This window comes from Lepisosteus oculatus, chromosome 28, assembly GCF_040954835.1.
Source record: "Lepisosteus oculatus isolate fLepOcu1 chromosome 28, fLepOcu1.hap2, whole genome shotgun sequence".
In the NCBI taxonomy this organism is placed as follows: domain Eukaryota; kingdom Metazoa; phylum Chordata; class Actinopteri; order Semionotiformes; family Lepisosteidae; genus Lepisosteus; species Lepisosteus oculatus.
In genome coordinates, this window is record NC_090723.1 from 8,333,109 (window position 1) to 8,350,237 (window position 17,129).

General features: G+C 46.8%; 1 protein-coding gene across 3 annotated transcripts; it reads right to left on the reverse strand.

The window, feature by feature from the left end:
• Positions 1-219: 219 nt before the first annotated feature.
• LOC102688608 (mitochondrial glutathione transporter SLC25A39) lies at positions 220-16,081 on the reverse strand. Of its 3 annotated transcripts, none has more exons than XM_006638342.3 (12): positions 15,886-16,080; positions 11,286-11,391; positions 10,379-10,438; positions 9,803-9,853; positions 8,066-8,175; positions 6,853-6,920; positions 5,862-5,986; positions 5,215-5,388; positions 4,591-4,700; positions 3,949-4,030; positions 3,069-3,149; positions 220-2,678 (listed from the first exon to the last, which is right to left on the reverse strand). In XM_006638342.3, the coding sequence occupies exons 2-12, from the start codon at positions 11,380-11,382 to the stop codon at positions 2,560-2,562; spliced, it is 1,077 nt and encodes a 358-aa protein (XP_006638405.2). In that variant the 5' UTR covers positions 11,383-11,391; positions 15,886-16,080; the 3' UTR covers positions 220-2,559. The 3 variants fall into 3 exon arrangements, 2 of the variants coding, with proteins under 2 accessions (XP_006638405.2, XP_015217852.2); XR_001480259.2 differs by having other exon boundaries at positions 2,660-2,678; positions 3,069-3,799; positions 15,886-16,081; XM_015362366.2 differs by lacking the exon at positions 9,803-9,853.
• Between the last annotated feature and the right edge of the window lie 1,048 nt (positions 16,082-17,129).

A 17,129-nucleotide genomic window follows, 5' to 3' on the forward strand; every position in this document is an offset into this window, starting at 1 on the left:
TAAATAACCTGCTTAACTTCCTCTCATAAGTTATAATCCTAGAAGAGACAGAGGAAATCTTGGATTTAAATTGTTGATGTGCCTCAAACTACTGGTGTTACCCAAGACTTTTGCACAGCACTGTATAAACAAATATAACCTTTGGTGGAATAAAATGGAATTTTGTTAAAATTACCACAAAACCCACCTCACCATTGTGTGAAACGAACACACTACAGATCAAATAAAGTGTTTATTAATCTTTGCTTCTTACATTCAGGTAATGGTAAAGTACAAAGTATTGGAAACATAAAAAGTATAAACTGAACAGAAAACGTTCTGACAAACAAATACAACCACCAAGTGTATTTCCAACCCCATTAAGAGAAAATTCACAGTCTACAATTCAATGAGAACCTGATTGCAAGCCAATCAGAACATGCTGTGTCTTATAGACACAGAGGAAAGAGGAAAACTGAAGCACTTTCTTCAAACATAATTGTGTTTTGAATTTTATTAAATGCTAGAAAATGAACTAATACCCATCTGGATTTGATCTAATGTAGTTTTGTAGGCCAACTTTTTAAAAACTAGTCTGAAATGAAGAACGTAGCACAAATGCAACATACTATGCACCGGTGCACACATTGACATACTGATGTCTGCTAAAACCTGTAGAGGATTCTAGTTGAAGGTGACGTATATAGAGTTTGGTAAAGAGTGAAGTAGGTGCCGAGGGCTACAAGCCGTTACCTCTAGCTTATCAAAACACTAGTATTACAATCGAGTGAAAGTTATTGCAGTTTCACAGTAGAGTGTTTATCCCATGTGATCAGAAGCCGAGTAAAACTGATGTGCATCTGAGTGGTCACTACCTCCGATTACAGCTATGGCAGTGACATTCGGCCTTGCAAGACCCTGCCTGTTCCCCGTTTTTACAGCCTGTCGTTTGCTGGTTTTGCAACCCTTTCCAGCTCAGCCCTTTCGAAGGCTTACTGCCATACAGGCGCACGGCCCGTGCAGGCTTCATCAGGTACGTGCTCTGGCCTGGCTCTTCATCAATGACGCCGTCCCACTTCCCTCAAGGCTGTGCTACACATACTGAAGGAGGCGGTGAGTATCAAACCAGTCGTGTTTGTTTTACTGCTAGGTCGAGCTCAGCGGCAAACAGGTTTAAATACTCCGCCCTCTACATGCTGGACTACCTGTTCTGCTGAAAGGACAGAGGAAAGAGTTGCATGGAATGTGAGCTACTATTAGGTGCCACAAACTGTCACACAGCAAGTCCAGCTGAAAGCGTTTTGGGCTTTTCCCTGGCTTTATGGCTACTGGGCAATGAGACTTGGCAGCAGTGATATAGATGAACTAATCCCGGGAAAATTAAACAGGAAAACAAAAACACAGAAGGTGCAACACAACTGAAAAAGCCTTGTGTGACCTTACTGATCTGTTTTTTTTTCCCCACTCCTAAATCCATGCAAGTCCCTTTTTTCGTCCCCCAAGCCTGAAATGTCAACTTACCTGGTGAAAGATCTCTGCCTCATTCTTGCTTTACAAGGAGAAATGCAGCATGCCTGTGTGATTTCAGTCTTCCACCCCACCTCACCCTGGCCTGCGGCTGAGCACCCACAGGGCTCAACAGTCCTCTGCACTGGCCAGGCTCTCGCAAGAGTTACTACCTAAAGCCGTGTCCACTGTCCTCTGCCTGCAGCACGTGCACGTGGGGAATGGGTCCATCACAGAGTCTATGACCTCCTGCAAGCACACTGCCCAGACCCGAGCCAGGCTGAGGGGGCTGTTCTGATGAGGTCTGTCCCCCCGTTTCCTCCATCCACCCAAGGCAACTTTTCAACTCCCCCTCCAAAACCCCACCGCAGGTGGTGCGGTTCGGCAGAAGCAAACGGAAAATGCTGTCCTGGCTCTTAAAGGCTGACCGCGCCAGTGACCCCCCCCCAAAAAAAGGCACATTTCTCGGCTGATGCGACTAAAATCAAAAAAGGGGTCCTCTGGGTTCTGGGTGGGGAGGGTTGATCTAGCAGCCAAGAACGACCTGAGCCAGGGAGTTTGAAAAACAGATCTGTGACAGCTAACGTGCAGAAGTATTAACAGAATGGGGGGGGGGTCGGTCTATCCAATGCAGGACCGCATGTTATACTCTGTGTTGGGGAAAGAAAAGAAAGCATTTTCTTTCTGATGCTCACCTGCTTGTTAAAAGCAGTAGCCCTACACACTAATACCCAACAATGGATATCAATAATCCTATTGCAGCACAGAGTCTCTCAGCAATACACTATCCAGTGGGGTTGGAGGGGTTAAGCCTGCACACAATAAAACATCTGTAAAGTAGGAATTTTCTGCCTTTAACGAATCTTTGGAATTCCTGAAAAACTAGTTTGGGATTAGAAATTCTCTTAAAATGTACTGTAGCTCTCTGGAGGAGATGAGCAAGAGCTCACACAGGGACACGGGCTGCGGTCAGGAATTAGGGGTGTTTCAAACTGCCTGGATCGTGGAGGCCGCTTGTGCGTTTCTGCCGTCTGCGTGCGTGATGCTCCGCTTGCGCGCGGCCGGAACGAGGCCTCACAGGCCCTGCAGGTCCCGCTCCTGGTTGTGTTTTTGGAAGAAGGCCTTTCCAAATTCGTAGGTGCTGATCATAACCGCACAGGCCGGGGCAACTTTGATCACCCGCGGTAGGAAACCTGGGGCAGAAATGCACCGGACTTTAATATTTCCTTGCATTCACACTTTTTTATTTTTTTTGAGGCTCAAGGATCCCAGAGTGTTTTACGTCAAGAAAGGGAGCCATCGATCACTGATCATAGATCACTGATCACCGTAGCTCCGCGGGGGTGATGTGTGGCGATCAGACCAAAGGCACAACAGATCAGGTAGGAAAGTCAGCCTTCGCATCACCTAGTGAATGAAAGGGGAGCTTCACGAAGGCCAGCCTGCTGCTTAAGTGCACCAGTTTAGGTGCAGACTGGCATTTATCCAGGACATCAGGGTTCACACCCCCTACTCTCATGGAAACTACCCTGGGATCTCATAATTACTAATTAAATCAGGACCTCAGTTTAACATCTTTTTACCTGCAAAGAGCCCACGGTATCCAGCCTCTGCCCAGATTCTGTTCATGAGGAGCCAGGTGGAGGACGGCTTCAGTGCTCCAGCTGTAAGAAAGGGGAAGATCACATTGGGTATTCACTCAGCTCTCTTAGCCCAGCATGTCGACAGGAAGAAAGCAGCTGGAGGGAAACTCCTGAGCCTCTCTCGTCTCCCAGCTCGATTCCTTCTTTTATCCCTTTTGTAGACTCTGGAACAGCACAGGCAGAGAATGACAGTTATTAGCTAGGAAAAAAAAAAGGAAGCAATAGAGAGCAACAGACGACCTGACTGTCATCCTCTCTGAACGCCCCCCCACCCCAGAGTGTCCAATGTCAGGAGCAGCGTCATCGTTCCTGAGGTGGTGGTCAGTCCAGGGGAAATCTTCCCTTTTCCCCTCCAGAAAAAAGGAAATGAGCACAGGCTTTAGTGCCTGCCAAAAAACACCACACGCAAGCCAAAAATTGCCGTCTTCGCATGAATGAATCCAGTGGGTACACAGCAGTCTTATCTAGCACTGCAGCATTGAGGTCAGGTGCCCGACCGTCTCCGTGAAGCTAGTTAGTCGAGCCGCTGGTCTTCGCCGTCTCGCGCCGCAGCCTGCCTCTGTCTGAGCCGAGGAGAGAGCCGACCTGAGAGGAGGGGGGAAAGTACAACTCCAGATCCCCTCAGCACCCCCCCACACTACATCACACCAGACCATCCAGCCCGAGTCGTCCTGTTTCCAAGAAAGGGGATAAAACCGGGAGAGATTTAAATAGTGGTGTCGCGGAAGGTGTTGAGAGAGTTTAGAGGGGGCAGCTGGCGAGACAGCGTGCACCTGGGTGCTGCTGCTGGTGGTGTCACCCCGCCCCCCCGCCCCCTTACCTCGCAGCGTCTCCATCTCCCCCAGCTCGATCTGCCGGCGGGTCTTCACCACGTCGAAGGGGAGCGTCATGACAGCTGCCACCTGCGACCGGGTGACAGCCTCGTTTAGCCACCGCCCCCGGCAAGATCGCTGAAGCCCCGCTCGAGTTCGGAACGGAAAAGCATCTGGATCCGATCACACAGTGGCAACAGGGGACTGGGGTTCTGTTATACTAATTACAATGTACTACTGTGGTTTGTGCAAAAACTGGAGCTTACTGGACTTTGGGCCCCTGTATCTCTCAATGTGCATCACATGCATCTTTCAGAATACCAAGGTATAACACTGTATATAACACGAACCCTGTATATGGTATAACAAGGTATAATACTTTTCTCACACTGCTTGTCTGACTTCTCTTTTAAGTTGTATGTTATTTAACCCAATGTTGTTGCTGCTGTTCTGTTTGTCTTTGGTGATTCTTTTAATGTCTTTGTATTGGAGCACACATGCAGATAAGCATTTCATTGCACTTGTGCCTGTGACAAACCAAACTGAACGGGCTCAAAATCTGCACCTCTCCCGATTTTCCCTGTCAGAATGTGGCCACAGCATGGCTCTTCCATTGTTGTGACAGGCAGTGCACGGGGAGGTATACTCACAGCGCCTGAAACTGCCCCAGCGGAGAAGCTCATTGTGAACGTGGCTTCATGAACTCTGTAGCCCTTGCACAGCTGGGCTTTAACTAGCTCGTAGTTGAACCAATAAAGGGCTGTGAAGAGAGAGACAAAATCAGTGTTAACAGCTCGTGCTCCTACCCTCTCATCCAGCTGTTTGTTGAAAGAAGCCAGGGCATCAGCTCCATTGGCAAGCTTGTTCCAGACACCCACAACCCTTTGTGTAAAGGAAATTTGGCAAAGGCAACTGACTGTCTTGTAATTGACACTCTATGCAAAAACTTTCTGGGCAAAACTACACTTTTGGTTTTATGCCTTCAAATGGACAACCCCCCCCACCACCTTCAATGAACTGCTTCATTGCACAGGAAGTCACGTCAGCAGATCTAGAGGAGTGTGGAGGTGTCTAAACCTCTACAGTTAGCGCTCTGGAAGATGGCAAATCACAAGCAGCCGTGGTCAAGCCAGAAGGTGGCGTGAGGTGAGCACACCAGAATGCAATCAGCAGAGCCAGCCGTCACGAAACAGCGGCTGCAGAAGTGGGGCCCCTGGCAAGACGGGTGGAGCTGTACGCGTCTGACGCCCCTTTGCTCGAGAACAAAGGCCTACCTGAGAAGGGCACATCCCTGAGTATAGTGGGCCCCCAGCCCCTCCAGAGGGAGAGCCAGCCATCCTGGGCCACCGCCGACTGGATACAGACCCCCAGCTCTCGGTACGACAGCTGCCTGGACTGCATCTTGGTCCGGACCAGCTCCAGAGGGCTGATCACAGTGACGGCGCCCACTGGGACACAGGAACACGGCAGGCAGGTAAGCACAAAACTGCGGCACAACAGATCTACACCACTTCCGGTTATGATAGGAATGGCTGGGAATGAACACGACACTACGTGCGAAGACAGTCTCTTCTTGTCCAGGAATATGTGCAGGAAAAATCTCTCGAGCTCTGGGCATTATAATTTCTGACTACCGAGTCTTTATCAGTTTGAGTCCGCAGGCATGTCAGTCACGATAACACCAGCACAGTTAAGGTGATCAGGTCTGATCTCTTTACTGCTTTTGCCACTACAATATATTAATAAAGATCCCCCTGCCTATAATCTAATGCACAAGATTCACATTATAGCAAGAGTGTCATGCATGTATCCTTCTCAGTATAGCTAGATGTAACATGAACTGAGGACCTAAATGTGTTACCCATTTGTGGACTGCAGAACCCCACCCACCCACGCCAGCGCTGACGCACGCGCCACTCACATCTGGCAAGCCCCCCTGCGACGAGGGGCACGTGGCTGCCTTGGTACCCCATGCCATACCGGAGGAAGTCCCTCAGCTGGTCGTAGCAGGTGAAGTAGATCACTGTGGCGGGCACTGCCATCACCCTGCGGGCAAAAAAACAGCACAGCGCGAAGGGTCATAAGCCAGCCTTCGCCCACGTAAACTCACTGCTGCATGACCAGCATGCGAGTATCTCATGTTTCAGCAGAATATGCAGGCCAGAGTATTTGTACAGCACAGAGACTGAAGCGCGATTTTTGTTTGTATTCAACTTTTGCACTCCATGTGCAGAAAACTACTGATTTCGATATTTGTAACTGCTCTTCTATTTCCATCTCATTCACTGTTCTAACCTCTGTACAGTAACAGGACAAGCAGAATTAAAACAGATGCACCAGTTCAGAGGGTGGAGAGATTACTGTAAAGAATCTTCTTCTGATCCTGCCTCTGTAAATGTAACCATTTTAAGTACAGTGGATTGAAAAGGTTTTAAAGCAACAGCCTAGGTGCTGTTAAGTTTTCTTGGCAACTTTTGGTCCAGAAATTCCATTACAGCTCGCTGAAGCTTTAATGAAGTCCAGTGATGACAGAAAAAAGCATTTTAATTCAGGTCCCTTGCAGCTAAATTATGTGCTCTGTTTGTGCTGGCTCTGTCAGGGCCTAAACTATGTCAGCCAGCTGTAAATGATGTCCCCTACATTGCCCAGGTGTAGCAGAACAGGACAACGAAGCATGTTTCTTCTCAGCACATTGCCATCTATAATCACTTTCTAACCACTGGAGCTGATGGTCCAGCAACAGGTCAATTCTATGGATTTTTGTTTCCTGTCTCGGCCTTGTTTCCAGTTTGCTTTAGAAAGAAACGGACCTCTAGCGTTTCAACACTACTTCCTGTCCACTGAAATGTATTTTTTGGAGTTACAAGAAAATGCACCATCAAGTCAGCCTGCTTGATTTCCTCTAAACTCACAGTGTGGGTGGCAGTCCGCTCCACAGGGACCGGATCCCCTCGTAGCGCGTGATCTTCACAAAGGCGTCCTGAAATTGGAACACACATGCTGAGCAACTGAACCACGCAGCGACGCGTCGCTGATGATTAAGCCCGCTTTTTTACCAGAGACGCCGCTGCACGCCTTACCTAACCCTTCGCCACTACACCTGGGCAGCACAGTTCCTGGGTTTGCAGCATCACCATTCCTTCAGTGCAACAGACAAGTTGCAAGGAAAGCATTTTGGTTCAGCTGCAGCCGGCTTACACAGGTCTATTCCCAATAACAGACAATCTGTCTATATATACTTTCAAACCCCCACTTTTAGACTTTTCTTAGGAGTCAGAAAATTCCTTTCCCTTTCAAACATTTTTTTTACTTTTGAGATCAACACTGTGCTGTAATCGTACTCTGATCATCACATTCCTTGAAGCATCCATGATGGAGCCCTGCCTACCACATGAGAGCCTGGACTCCGCGCTGGAATCGAGACAGACGCCCAGGAGGTACCCCACTGCAGGCAGGGCAAAAGAGGAAGCAGGCTGCCTTCCACTGCTCAAACGGGGAGCTACACACTGTCTGCTCGACATGCACCCAGGCCGTATTCCAAGGCCCCAGTGGTAACTAGGGTTGTTACAGGCCGACATGATGAGAGGCTTTCAAAGGTGCTAGGTTATATAAGGGTGTCTTTATTGCTCTCCTTAGGCATTGTAAGGCCTAATGAAAGTAAAAATTACTCTGGATAACCACAATGTCATGGGGCAAAAGTCAGATGCTGGAATAAAGAGAACCATGCTGGTTCCCAACCCACATCTCCCTGCAGTAATACAGAGTGAGATCTTCCCCCATGGAAAATTCTGATCCTTTCCTGGGGACCGGTTCCTAAGCTGTTTCGATGCCTGGGGATTGTTCCTAGCTCCATCGTTTGTGCATTCGAGCACTTTGTGACTGCATTGGAAACGGGGGAGGAAATAAACACACCCACCTCCCAGGTTAATTCAGGCTTTAACCCTAAGCAATTCCTTCCTCTGCCACAGGTAAGGAAACTGAAATTCTTCTGTAGCGCCCCCTGCCCCCACCCCCGACAGAGAAAAAAATCCCCAGAACATTCCGCTGGGCATCCGTTCAAAATCCCAGAAATCCAAGCGTGGAAAGTCCGCCCAGCCCTTGCATCACAGCCCCAGCAGGCCTTACCAGGGTCCCTCGGAAGTGTGTGGGGGTCTTGTACCAGCTGACACAGCTGGCTCCATTCCGGCACACATAGAGGTGGTCCATCAAGCCATTACAATACAGGAAACATTTCCCTGAAAATGCAGATCACAATGACTGCTAATGCCCCCACTTTCGCAAAAGAGAGGGAGAAGGGGGCTCGGGGGGGGTCACCTTTACCCTTTATTGTACAAATAAAACCCCTCAATCGCCCCTCAGAAGCTATCGAACAGAAAGGCTTTAAAAACAAAACAGGTTTGGCAGATGCGTTTCGTAAGGTATCCCTACAAAGCGAGCAACAGATTTCGGTCCAGGAACATAATGTGTGTTTTATTTATCCAGTTCTTTATGAGAGAACATACAACCAATCAGGACGGCGCCTGTTCCTAACTGCACTATAAATAGCAGCACATCGGCCATGACCTGGAATAGACAAATAAAAATGTCAGGGTTGTTCAAACTACCTATCACCACATATAAGCGGGTGAAGAAGGGGGTAGCTTAAAGGCACGATATTAACCACAGTGGGATAACACATTATCAAAATGTGTTTCATTGTCTTGCAGCGGTTTAGATTAAGCAATGAATTATGTTTCAGTTCACCAGTTCTTAAATCAAACAAAGCCTTTGCATACGAAGAAGAGGCATCAACTGTCTTATATTCAGAGCTATATTATTAGATGTCTACATTTCAGGAAAAGAGACTGTGCTCCTGCTGTTGTACGAGATTCATACACAATGGGTGCAACAGATTACATTAAGACGTGTTAATTTAAAAAGCAGAATGTAGGGAGGGATGGGATATCATGTAGAGCTAATGATGATGAAGCAATCATCCTCCAAAACCCACACTGTGGCTCCTTCTTCAAAGGATATGCAGCAGCTGGCTACATTGCTACACTGGCTACATTGCTGTTAATCGCGCTAGTGCACATTTAAAATTAATAAAGAAAGGGGTTGCACTGGGCTTTTTCTCACCCTGAACAGAAACGCTCTGCTTTGTGAGATGGCACAGGAAAGTGGGTCAAATAGATTTTCCCCGTCGATAACCATCTGCTGTTTTTACAGGCGCATAAAAGACCAATTCAGAACTAAGACGACAGAATGCATTCACAGCAAAAACCTAAGCTCAGAAGGGTTTGAGATGCTACATGTGGAAAGAGTTTCCTCATATTGCATATTCTTGATTTAACAATGTATAGATAATGCTTTGGGTTAGTGCACAATTGTGCTAAGCAGTGTGACAGTGTTGCTGGGACAGCATGCTGGGCTTCGGAAATGTAAGCACTCACACATTTCGACATGCTTTGTCCCTGGATCTTTGATAATTACTGCAGCATCTACACTGTATATCATCCTTGCCCATCAATTACTGCTGCCTGCTGTTTATAGACGTTCCTGAACATTTCAGTGGAGACGTGCATCTATCCAGCCACAATGACCCAGGTTTATAATCCTCAAGCATAAGACATGTTCCTCTGTATATCCCTGATGCATTTTCATGCCATTTAACGTGCTAGTTTATATGTGGAATTAAACAAATCCTAGCAGACAACTGTTGTGCTTACATTAAATAAAATCCCAGAGAACACTATGCAGAGTTAAGACAGTCTCTCTATGCGACAAGTGTTTTGCACGTTAGCGTGTGAGCTGAGCTTGGCAACTGCAGGAACTCTGTGTTAGCATCACCAGAGGGTGATGTGGCGAGAGGGAAATACTCACACTTAGATTGACGAATAACATTGCTCCAGGGCACTGATTCTACAGCCAAAGCTACAAACAAACAACAGCATAGGTAAGCAAAACCAAAACATGCTTTCTTAACAGCGAGGTTAGCAGAAGCCATCAACAAGGCGAGTTTGGTTAATAGGCCTAGGTCTTGCTAAGCACTCTTTCAGACTTTCACAATCGAATGAAAGCCATAAAGACCATTCTTTTGCGCTGCTTGGAATATTACTTCGCTCAAGTTCAGGCTGTTAGGTTGTACTGATATTTCCACACTCATTGTCTCGTTCAAAGATGAGAGGGCAAAACCAGGGAAAAGCTGGAGTGCAGGGCTGAGAGTTAAAAACAGAAATCAGGCAGAGGAGATGCAAAGGGTATATGTATCAGGCAAAGGAGATGCAATGCATTCCTGAAACACACAGGTGGAAAACAGCTGTGTTTTTATACGAAAAGACATGCAAGCTGCACCAGCCAGTTTTCCTTTTAAAAAGGCCAAAGGCCGGTGGGTAGGACACAGATACACGCACACTCGTCTGAAAACAATCATGCGGTTTTTAAGAAACAAAGAAGCACCTTGATAGAATGGTGTCCTCTGGGCTTGCAGTCTTATCTTGACTACATCCAGTGGTGTGACTGAAATGAAGAACAGCTTTTAATACCATCAGGAGAAAAGTCAAACAATACAAAACAAACTCAGCTGGTTGGGCTGGGTCTACAACTGTATGTGCTAACAAAGCGCACCTCTGGGACTTTGTATCTGGAACTGACGTTACTAAGAGCGCAGCCATAAAGGTCTTTATTCAAAAAGACTGACATGTAATTTGAGATGAAGAGTTAAAAATCCAGGCTGAGAGAAAGAAAGCATTAGAGCTATTACATGGGGGAAGGTGGGGATTAGTATTAATCTTCGCCTGCTGAAACTCTGAGCCAAGCATGATGAAACTACCAGAAAGTCCGCATGACCTGCCTTTTCATTACCCAAAGAAATGTGTGTTGAACTGGTCATATGAGATTGTACACCCTCCTCAGCCCAGAACTCTATCTCACTTTAGATTTTCTTAAATTAACCATATTTTACTTACTGTTTACTTACTGATTTTTAACACGATTTAAAATGAAGACTTGAACCATTACTTTTCCTTCAGAAACTGGGCATTGAGCAGTGCAGTGGCTCTGTGGCTCAGGATCTGCGTCTGTGGCTGGGAGGTTGCCGGCTCAAATCCCACAGCCGGCAGAGGAATCCTACTTCATTAGGCCCCTGAGCAAGGCCCTTAACCCCAGCTGCGCCAGGGGCGCCATATAAATGGCTGACCCTGCGCTCTGACCCCAAGCTTCTCACTCCCCACCTGTGTGTCTCATGGAGAGCAAGCTGGGGTATGCGACAAGACAAATTCCTAATATAAGAAATTGTATATGGCCAATAAATTGATCTCTCTTATCCATCACACACAAGACAAGCTAGGCTCACTTCCAAACTCACCGAACAGGGATGTGAAGAGGGCCCCAGTCCCAGAGGCCAGCATCTGCTGTACTGGGGTGATGCTGGCTGAGGGGGTCACAGCAGCCCTGTCCCCCATCCTGCACACCTGAAACACACCATGGGACACCAGCATCAGCATCAGAGACGGGGACATGGGCCCCACATGGAGCTGTGGAGCAGCCACAGTGTGTTAGGAGGGTAAAGGGCATACACAATTTACTGTCGTAAGCGGCACATGGGTCAGCATTGTTGCCTTGCAACGCTGGATCCCCGGCTTCTATTCCTGCATGCTATCTGCATGTTCTTTGTACGTTTCCCCATGTTAATGTCCCTTATGAATGCTTCCCTAATGAGCGCTTCCTCCCACACTCCAAAGACATACTGGGAGGTTAACTGGCTTCTAAGAAAGTTGGCCCTGGTGTGAGTCTGTGTGCCCTGCGATGGACTGGTGTCCCATCCAGGGTGTATCCTGCCTTGGGCCTGTTGCTTGCCCGGATAGTGTCTAGCTCCCCCGCGATCCTGAATTAATCAGGCGGTTAGAAACTGGATGGATGAATGGAAACAATTAAGATTCTCACTGCACTGACTGGGACTTTCAGACTATGTCAGCCACAAGGCTTTTTTTCTCCCATTTTGGAGCAACAGTGTGGATGTGGATGTAGGTCCAGATCTCAGGTGCAGCACTCCTGTTACACTCTCAAGCAAGGAACTGTAGCCAGACGCGTTCAGGTGTGTTTTAACATGCTCCACTGTTTAAACATGCAAACTCCAGGTCATTATAGTAAATTACTTTGTAATTCACTATGTATTTTATCTCAATTGGCCAATCTGCTGAATAAAGGTATCCGATAGTCTACACCAAGCACCTGAAAATCATGTTCTAGTAGGGAGCTGTGTCAGCAGGCGTAGGCTGCAAAGGACAGGTAAAGGTTTATTCCACGCTGACAAGAAACACGTTTCGGCTGTGGAGCCTTCTTCAGGTGTGAAAGAACTCTCCTGTGTCCCTTTTCTTTTCAGCAAGGAATAAACCTTCACATGAACCACTTCAACATCATGCCTGTTGCCTTGTTTTGAGCACACAAGCCTAGCCTGACAAGTGGATCTAGAAACGGTATGAGTGCATGTATGCATTTATATATGCAGGTCAGTGGAGCTATGCGACTCTCAAGGAAAGCACAAAATGGTTCAGGCAATTGTCCTGCAGTAACCTGCTGTCAATAATTAATGAAGTACAGCAGACTCTTATCTGCGCAGTGAAAAAGACTCATTAGTCCTGCAGTTATAGTCACTGGAAATGTTCGAATCCTTAAAAGCTTCATTGATCCCTTATAATAAAACTCCCGAGATGCAAGAAAATGTCATGAAAGCTCTATGTCCGGTGAAGCTGTTCTCTGGTAAATGTGCTGAAACCGAAAAAGAGAAGACACCTAACCTAAAATCGAGAGAAAATCAATTCTGTAGCGCTGTAAATCAGTTACAGGTTTTTTCGACCCGAAAACTGACAAACGTTTCTTCCGCTGGCTGAGTTTTACAGCAGGAGGGGAACTCGGGTGAGTGCAGTTTCCATCTGTGGCCAGTTTTGTGGCCCCACTGTTTGGATCTCTTTTGTCTAGGGTTTGTTTCCAAGGTGAAGGTGTCCCTGAAGCTACCTCGATTCTCACAGGTACAGGGCCTGATCAATGGGAGGTGTAGCACAGCCCTGAGGAGTTTACCTTTACCTGGGTGTTTGTGTCACTGCAAACACCTGCAAGTGAGGGCTGAATCCTACACTAGCCATCTAAGTGGTTTAGGTCACCTGTGGGGGGGGGGGGTGGTTCTGTGGAATGAGGGTACAAAGATTAGCACAGATCTGCCCACTCGAATTTAAACTCCAACATCAATACGTAACACGATGAAGAATCGTGCTCTGCTCAGCAGCAGTACACTGCTCCAACAGGACTGTTATCTTCAGTCCACAGTGAGGAGGGTGTGGATATACTCACGCCCGGCAGTGCAGTTAGAAATGAAGGACATGTTTCCCTGACAGATATCTAAAGCCCTGCCCATTTCAAACATGCATGCAAGCGAGCTCTGAAATTTACAATAACGACACCGTCCTTCAGCTGAGACAAAACTGAGCTCCTGACTCTCTGTGGTCATTATAAATCCCAGGGCGTTTCTAAAAAGATTCGGTATGTTTACCCTGGTGTCCTGGCCACTTTTCCCCCTGGCCTTTACCAATCATGGCCTCCTAATAATCCCCATTCCTGAACTGGCTTCATCACTCTGCTCTCCTCCCCACTGAGAGCTGGTGTGTGGGGAGAGTACTGATGCATCATCCAGGTGGGGCTGCACACCAGTGGTGGTGGAGGGGATCCCCATTGCCTGCAAAGCGCTTTGAGTTGAGTGTCCAGAAAATATCTAAGCTATATAAATGTAGGGATATTATTATTATAATCACATTCTAATGTAGTTATCAATTGAAAATCCGTTCTCATGCATGTGAATGTGATACAGCTATATGCGACAAAAAAATAAGATCTTCAAAACATCGTTATTTTTTTGCAAAATGATTTGCAAATGATCTTCTTAAGACTGCAAAGCAGTTTTTGTTTTTAATTTGTATAACCGCAAAGGCTGCTATTCCTGAGCATTGGAGAAAACACCGCGAAAAAAACTTTGTTGGCAAGGGACACTGAAATCGTTTCTTTATAACCATATAGTAACAAAATCTTACAAATAACACGTTTTTTTTTGGGGGGGGTTACGTTAAAATATCAATCTTACAATTGCTGTAATTGCATATTTACATTGTGGTAGTTTAGAAGCCCGCAGCCAATAATGACTATATCCGTTTCTGATCGGAGTTCCAGGTTAAAACGTGCAGGAAGAATCCAACAGACCTTGTTTACGATTCGACAAGTCAGGTTCAAGCGCAAAGGGGGTTTGTCACACGGGGGGGGTAGCTGTCTAGAGGTTTGCACCCCACCCCCACTCCAGAGAGCAGAGGGAGACTCGCACATGCGTGAAACGGAAGGACAGTCGGCCTCCCACCCCACGGACAGGGCACCCCCTTCCCCCCGCGCTCTCACGAGAGCGCACCCACGAACACGGGGGGGGCTTTGTCCCTTTGTCTGAGCGTCAGTGAGACCCCCACCCTGCTCGTGCACCCGCTGCAAAACAGCGCCCCATGAATGAAGAGCACCAACCGGAACACAACAGCTCCGCGGATTCGCCGCTGTGGGTCTTTGCGTATTTCAGCAAAATGGAATAAAATCTTTCAAGCAGCCACATCTCAGCGTCCGTACGTTCACTGCTGCAGGGCGTCTTTCAATTGCACGACTCTGGCTATTTAACACGCTCTCCCCTTCGATCTTGACCGACTTGAATATCGCACTCCTGTCAGAGACGGGCGAAGGCAGCAGACCCGAAATCGATCAGGTCTGCAGACTTCACAGGATTTGATGCCAGTCCATGCCGGCCACTCTCCACGGCCCGCTTGTCGTGGTGCGCGTTTTAAGACAAAGGATTTCTCACTCTGCACTTGACAAAAACAGCTCAGCAATCGCCATGAAGGGGCAATTAAGGTGCAAATGTATCGACCTCCTCAATAGGATACAGGATGCGTTTTGCAAGAAGACTTTTCTCCGCTTTTGTGGGGGTCTGCCCTGGAAAATCTGGCTAGCAAATTTTAGATGGCGCAGCACGCAGCTAAAGCCTCAGAGCCCAATAGCATGTTTGTCCTTTCAACTACAGATTTCCTAACCGGGACAAGGAACAAAGAGCGCTGTTAGCACAGCCTCCTAACTTCCTATCCGACTGCAAGTAGAGTATTAGCCGCTGATTTGGAAGCGCCTGGAAGAAAATACTGCGATGCTATTTTAGTGTTGTTGCATCCGTTTTATGTAACATGAACCTATCCGTTCAGATAACTAATCCCGGTTTCTCGCTAAAAACATGCATCATAAGGGGGGAAAAGAATACACGACGGTGCATTTTGCAATGAGCAAAACGAAGAGAGGGATTCCATCTTGCAGAAGATAAACCTCTCCCCCCCCCGAAATGTTAAGATCTGGATATTGTTGTAGGTCGATTCTTGTGCTCTTATACGCTGTCGTTAAATTATTCTCTGTGCATCACATCTTAAAACGTTAAGACATTCCTAGGTTATTTATATAATTTTGCTTAGCGCGACTGTGTTTCCACAGAACGTGCAGATACAGTATATGGAAAGTATAGGAGCTGTCCCATAGCAACATTATTTGAAAAACACTCAGTTACAAAAACGTTCATTTTTCTGCGTCAGTTACATTTACACGTTCAAATCTTTAACTGCCAGCTGCAGAAAAAGCCAAAAATTCAAGGACAGTAAAAACCGCATGCAACGAGACTCAACTTTTCCAACACATGGTGCTCCCACGTTCTATCATTTCAAATTAAAAAAAATGAAGTTCGTGTTTTTTTTTTATTTTATTATTAAACTCGATGTCCGTTTTTAGGGATTGTACTGTACCCGCAACCCCCTCGGCCGGGCCACGAGAAACGCACCTCAAAAACAAAAAACAACCTGAACGCCATATTACAGTCCGAGCCTTAAACCTGAGCCTCGAACGTGCCTTACCTCGGTCTCGGTTCAGTCTAAGAGGAGATGATTCCTGTTTTGTAATTGTCGCCCTTCATGTTTTTAAAACCCGAAACAAACTCATGCTCCCGGAGCCCACCGGGACCTCGCACCGCCCCAGCTGCTCGCCCGGCCAGCGTCTGCCTGCCAACCACTCGGGGGGCTCGCGCTCCTCCGCAAACACGTCACCGCCCGGGCTTATGCGCCGAAGCCGCAGTCAGGCCGCTCGCCCGGCCTTCGGCCGTTCCCGGAAAGCTTCGTCGGTTTCCGACTGGGGAGGCGCAGCTCTCCCGCAGTAATGACATTGATTCCCACAGGCCGCGACTGGCTGTTCTGGAGACCGATGTTTGTTTGTTTTTAAGTACATGAAAAAGACCGACTTCTGTGATGGTGACTGACGCACGATACCTTAGTGGTTGAATGCATTACAATTTCTGAACATAACATGATAATAAATTTATAAGAAGTCTCTTGTCCACCCTGCGATAAACCAGCTCAATGAATGCATGTAAATGTAGCCCACCCACTTACCTAAATGTTTATCTATACCGTTGATGTGATTTCAAGTACTTCATGTGACTTTTATGTTTTTGCTTGTGTGTTTTGTACTTCTATGGCAAAAGTCAAAGACAGAAACACATTTCCACAGTTTAATTCTATCCTCTATAATTGCTTTACAGGTGTGCCAGTACACTCACCACACACCAGCTCTCAGTGAGGAGGAGAGCAGAGTGATGAAGCCAGTTCAGAGATGGGGATTAATAGGAGGCCATGACTGGTAAAAGCCAGGGGAAAAAATTTGGTCAGGACGCCGGGGTAACACCCCTACTCTTTTTTTAATGACCACGGAGAGTCAGGACTTCGGTTTTAAGGCTCATTGGAAGGATTATATTTACAACATAGTTTCCCCATCACCCTATTGAGGCATTAGGAGCCACACAGACTGTAGATGTATGACAGATCTATCTAGATTATATCAACATACTGTAAAAAATTATATAACAATTTATTCAAAAACAGAAAGAGATATTTGTTAGATGTTTGATCATTCAAATTTAAGGCTTACTTTAACTAAGGGTGACTGGACGGAATATATCTCAGCCAAATATGAACTGCGCTCCGCAGGGAGGAAAGGTAAGAGTAACTACAGTAAAAAACTAGAGGAACAATTTGCTGACAACAACTCAAGACCAGTTTAGAGGAAAATTCAGGAAATGACCAACTACAAGGAAAAAAAACTCCCA